General features: G+C 37.5%; 1 protein-coding gene across 8 annotated transcripts in view; it reads right to left on the bottom strand.

The window, feature by feature from the left end:
* The window catches only part of LOC113816572 (organic cation transporter protein), a 24317-nt gene that overhangs the window by 13453 nt on the left and 5864 nt on the right, over positions 1 to 5000 (bottom strand). For all 8 annotated transcript variants that reach the window (XM_070121139.1, XM_070121140.1, XM_070121141.1 and 5 more), the window contains exons 4-6: positions 4052 to 4159; positions 899 to 1157; positions 116 to 287 (exon numbers count right to left, since the gene is read on the bottom strand). In XM_070121139.1, the coding sequence (XP_069977240.1) occupies positions 116 to 287; positions 899 to 1157; positions 4052 to 4159 (539 nt within the window). The remainder of the gene's footprint in view (positions 1 to 115; positions 288 to 898; positions 1158 to 4051; positions 4160 to 5000) is intronic.

The following is a 5000-nucleotide window of genomic DNA, read 5'->3' as shown; positions in this document are numbered from 1 at the left end:
ACACCAACCAAACACTCCCCACAACCACCATCATCCCACACACACACCCATACACCCCAAAAATAAATACAAATAATAAAAAGATACAAAAATAAGTCACCCACGCCCTTCTCACCATATAAAAGTGACACACGACAGCTGCGGCAGGTAGATGGCGAAGGTGAAGAACCTCCATTGGCCAAGGGCGACAGCTAGCCAGGGCAGAGCACACATGGCAGCCGTGAGGAAGATCATTATGGGCACGTTGGCCATGATGGTTCGGTACTTGCTCGACACGTATTCCAGGACTGTGTTTTGGTGTTGGAGTGGGGGGTGGAGGGGGAGAAAGAGAGATAAGAATGTAGGGTGGTTTTATTTTTTTTTTTTTTTGGAGGGGGGGTGGAGTGTTTTTGGGTGGAGGGGGAGAAAGAGAGATAAGAATGTGGGTGGTATGATTTTTTTTGAGAAAGGGGGGGGTGTTGGTGGATTAGAAAGGGGGTTTGAATTTTTTTGAGAAAGGGGGGTGTTGGTGGATTAGAGAAGGGGGGGAATACATTATTTCAGATTGAGTGACTGTTGGGGGGGGGGTTGTGGATTAGAGAAGGGGGGGGGAATACATTATTTCAGATTGAGTGGATTGTTGGGGAAAAAATGAATGATTTTATTGATATTTTCAGTTTTGGAATGACAAACATCACTTGTTTTATTGCTATTGCTAGTACCATTATTGCCAAATTTGTTGCCTGTTTCTTCTATAAATTAATTCCATATTTTATTATCAACTGAAAACATCATATTAGCCAAATCAAGCAAGACTCCAAGTATCTGAAACGTGGCGTTAAAAGCCGTAGACTTTCGCCCTGCCACCCTACTCTTTCCCTACACGATATACCATAAGGTCGAAAGCCCCGTGACTCACGCAGTATGTAGGCGACCATATAGTGCGTGTCGTAGGTCATCCCGACGACGAACCTGAAGACGGTGAAGGAGACGAAGGAGGCGCAGAAGGCGGAGGCCACGCCCGCCAGCCCGCCCACGACGTTGGTGGCCACGATGACCGGCAGGCGACCCCACGCGTCCGCCGCCCATCCCAGCAGGGGCGACCCCACCAGCGACCCCACGAAGAACAGCGACTGGGCCAGCGTCGGCTTCCAGTCCTCGGCGCACACCCAGTCCAGCTGGGGCGTCCGGGGGGAGGGAGAGAGGAGGGGGGTTAATGCAGGTTTTTGGGAAGTGTGTTTGATGTTTCTGTGTATCCTTTCTCTCTGTTTCTATCTCTTTCTCTTTCTTTCTCTCTCTCTCTCTCTCTCTCTCCCTCTCTCCTCCTCTCTCTCTCTCTCTCTCTCTCTCTCTCTCTCTCTCTCTCTCCCTCTCTCTCTCTGTCTCCTTCTCTCTCTCTCTCTTTCTCTCTCCCTCTCTCTCTCTCCAACATTAACAATTTACTATAGTATCGATTACCATAGTAGTGTCACTGCTGCTACTACCTTCAAGCTCCAACTATTAACTCCCATAACCATAATAATAACAACAAATGGTATCGCTTTCATTACTATTATTCCTTCTACAACTCCTGATACAACTAAAACTGCATCAAAACCTATTACTATCATTGGTATTACTACTACTATTACTACTACTACTATTATTACTACTACTGTTAATACTACTACTACTGTTATTACTACTATTACTACTGCTACTACGAATATTACTACTACTACTGTTGCTACTTCTGCTACTCTTACTATTACTACTCTTACTACTACTACTTCTATTATTACTACTACTACTGTTATTACTACTCCTAATAATATTAGTACTACTACTGTTACTACTATTTCTACTATCAGCACTACTACTACTAACACTACAACTATTACTACCACAACCAACCACCCTCCCTACCGCTACCACAACCACAACCACTCCTAACAACCACAGTAAACGTTACTCTCAACCACCTATGAACAGAGGACATAAAAGTACAGGGATATAATCAATGGTCTTTTGTTGTTGTTGTTCTTGTTGTTTTTGATGTTGTTGTTCTTACGAGTGCTGAAATTGTTATCAACATTATTATTATAATTGCAACAGTAATGTCTGTGAACTTAACTAACCTTTCCCTTGTCCCACATAACACAAAGGAGAATCAATAGCCTTTTTCAGTGATGCAACATGCAGATCAATACATCCCACTAGAGTTAGTTACAATGCTCGGAGGGAAATCTATATCAACTTAATTACTTAATCGGCAATTAAGTTACCTAACTTCGAACTTACTCATTGACTAAGTTTTACCATGCCTTTAACGTAGTTATCATGTTACCATACCTCCAACTTACTCACAGACTAAGTTACTATATCTCTAACTCAGCAAATAAGTTACCATATCTCTAACTTACTCGTCGACCAAGATACTTTTTTCTCTAACTTATTCACTAAGATACTGCACCTCTTACTCGTCAACAAAGCTACCATACCTCCAACTTACTCATCGACTAAGTTACTATACCTCTAACTCATCAACTAAGTTACCATACCACTTATCAAATAAGTTACTATACCTCTAACTTGTTAACTAAGCTACCATGCCTCTAACTTACTCATTGACCAAGTTACCATACTTTCTAACTCATCGACCAAGTTACTCTACCTCTAACTTACCCGTCGACCAAGTTACCTCTAACTTATTAACTAAGATACCTGAGCCATCAAGTTACCATGCATAACTTACTCACCAATCAAGTTACTCTACCTCTGACTTATTAACTAAACTACCTGAGTCAAGTTACCACACATAGCTTACTCATCAACTAAGTTTACTTCTAACTTATCAACTAAGCTACCTGAGACATCAAGTTACCATTCATAACTTACTCACCAATCAAGTTACTCCACCTCTAACTTACCCGTTGACCAAGTTACCTCTAACTTATTAACAAAGATACCTGAGACATCAAGTTACCATACATAACTTACTCATCAACTAAGTTATTCTACCTCTAACTTATTAACTGAGCTACCTGAGTCACCAAGTTACCACACATAACTTACTCATCAATCAAGTTACTCTACCTCCAACTTATCAACTTAGCTACCAGTGCCATCAAGTTACCAATCAAGTTTACTTCTAACTTATCAACTAAGCTCCCTGAGTCACCAAGTTACCATGGATAACTTCCTCATCAATCAAGTTACTCTACCTCTAACTTACTAACTAAACTACCTGAGTCATCAAGTTACCAGACATAACTTACTCACCAGTCAAGTTACTCTACTTCAAACTTATTAACTAAGCTCCCTGAGTCACCAAGTTACCACACATAACTTACTCATCGATCAAGTTACTCTACCTTTAACTTATTAACTTAGCTACTAGTGCCATCAAGTTACCATACATAACTTACTCATCAATCAAGTTACTCTACCTCTGACTTATAACTAAGATACCTGAGTCACCAAGTTACCATTCATAACTTACCCGTTGACCAAGTTACCATACCTCTAACTTATTAACTGAGCTCCCTGAGTCACCAAGTTACCACACCTAACTTACTCATCAACCAAGTTACTCTACCTCCAACTTATCAACTTAGCTACCTGAGTCATCAAGTTACCATACATAACTTACTCACCAATCAAGTTACTCTACCTCTAACTTATTAACTAAGCTCCTTGAGTCACCAAGTTACCATACATAACTTATCAACTAAGTTACTCTACCTCTAACTTATTAACTAATCTACTTGAGTCATCAAGTTACCAATCAAGTTTACTTCTAACTTATTAACTAAGCTCCCTGAGTCACCAAGTTACCACACATAACTTACTCATCAATTAAGTTACTCTATCTCTAACTTATTAACTAAGCTCCTTGAGTCACCAAGTTACCATACATAACTTACTCATCAACTAAATTACTCTACCTCTAACTTATTAACTAATTATCAACTTATTATTATTATAACATTATTAATAATAATAATATCATTATTATTAACTTATCATCAACTAAACTACCTGCGTCACCAAGTTCCCATTCATAACTTACTCATCAACTAAGTTACTCTACCTCTGACGTAATGGTTGGATAGTAGAGGGAGTAATCGTAGGTCCAGCCATGACTACAGCTGGTGGTAGGCCAGCTGGGGTCGGGCCAGCTGGCGTTACTCTCAACCACCTGTGAACAAAAGATATAAAAGTACAGGGATATAATTAATGGTGTTTTGTTGTTGTTGTTGTTGTTGTTGTTCTTACGAATGCTGCAGTTGTTATTAACATTATTATCATCGTTTTATTTGCAATATCTGGCAATAACATCAGTAATGATAGTACTAGTGATAATTATGATAATAATGATAACAATTAATACAAAATAACAACAACAATACCAATAATAATAATGATGATAATGATGATGATGATGATAATGATAATAATAATAATGTTAATAATGATGATGATGATGATGATAATGATAATAATAATAATGATAATAATGATGATGGCGATGATAATGATAATAATAATAATAATGATAATAATGATGATGATGATAATGATAATAATAATAATGATAATAATGATGATGATAATGATAATAATAATAATGATAATAATGATGATGATGATGATAATGATCATAATAATAATGATAATAATAATGATAATAATAATGATAATAATAATGATACTACTACTACTACTACTACTACTACTACTACTACTACTACTACTAATAATAATAATAATAATAATAATAATAATAATAATAATAATAATAATAATAATAATGAGAAGAAGAAGAAGAAGAAAAAGAAAAAGAAGAACAATTAAATCCAAACAAAAATCTTTGTATTCGTGTCAGCGCTTTTATATAAACATCCCTTTGTTTTTATACAGCAACACCTTGATATAACAGTCAGTGGCCTCTTTTGCAAATCTGATAAACGCCAAAGCATGTGTGATTTTGCACAAATGTGTGTCTGTATGTACGTTCGCTCCTGTATGTAATTTTGTGT

Source organism: Penaeus vannamei, chromosome 4, assembly GCF_042767895.1.
Source record: "Penaeus vannamei isolate JL-2024 chromosome 4, ASM4276789v1, whole genome shotgun sequence".
Taxonomy (NCBI): Eukaryota; Metazoa; Arthropoda; class Malacostraca; order Decapoda; family Penaeidae; genus Penaeus; species Penaeus vannamei.
Note: the sequence above shows the minus strand (reverse complement) of the source record. Positions and strands in the feature narration are given on the sequence as shown.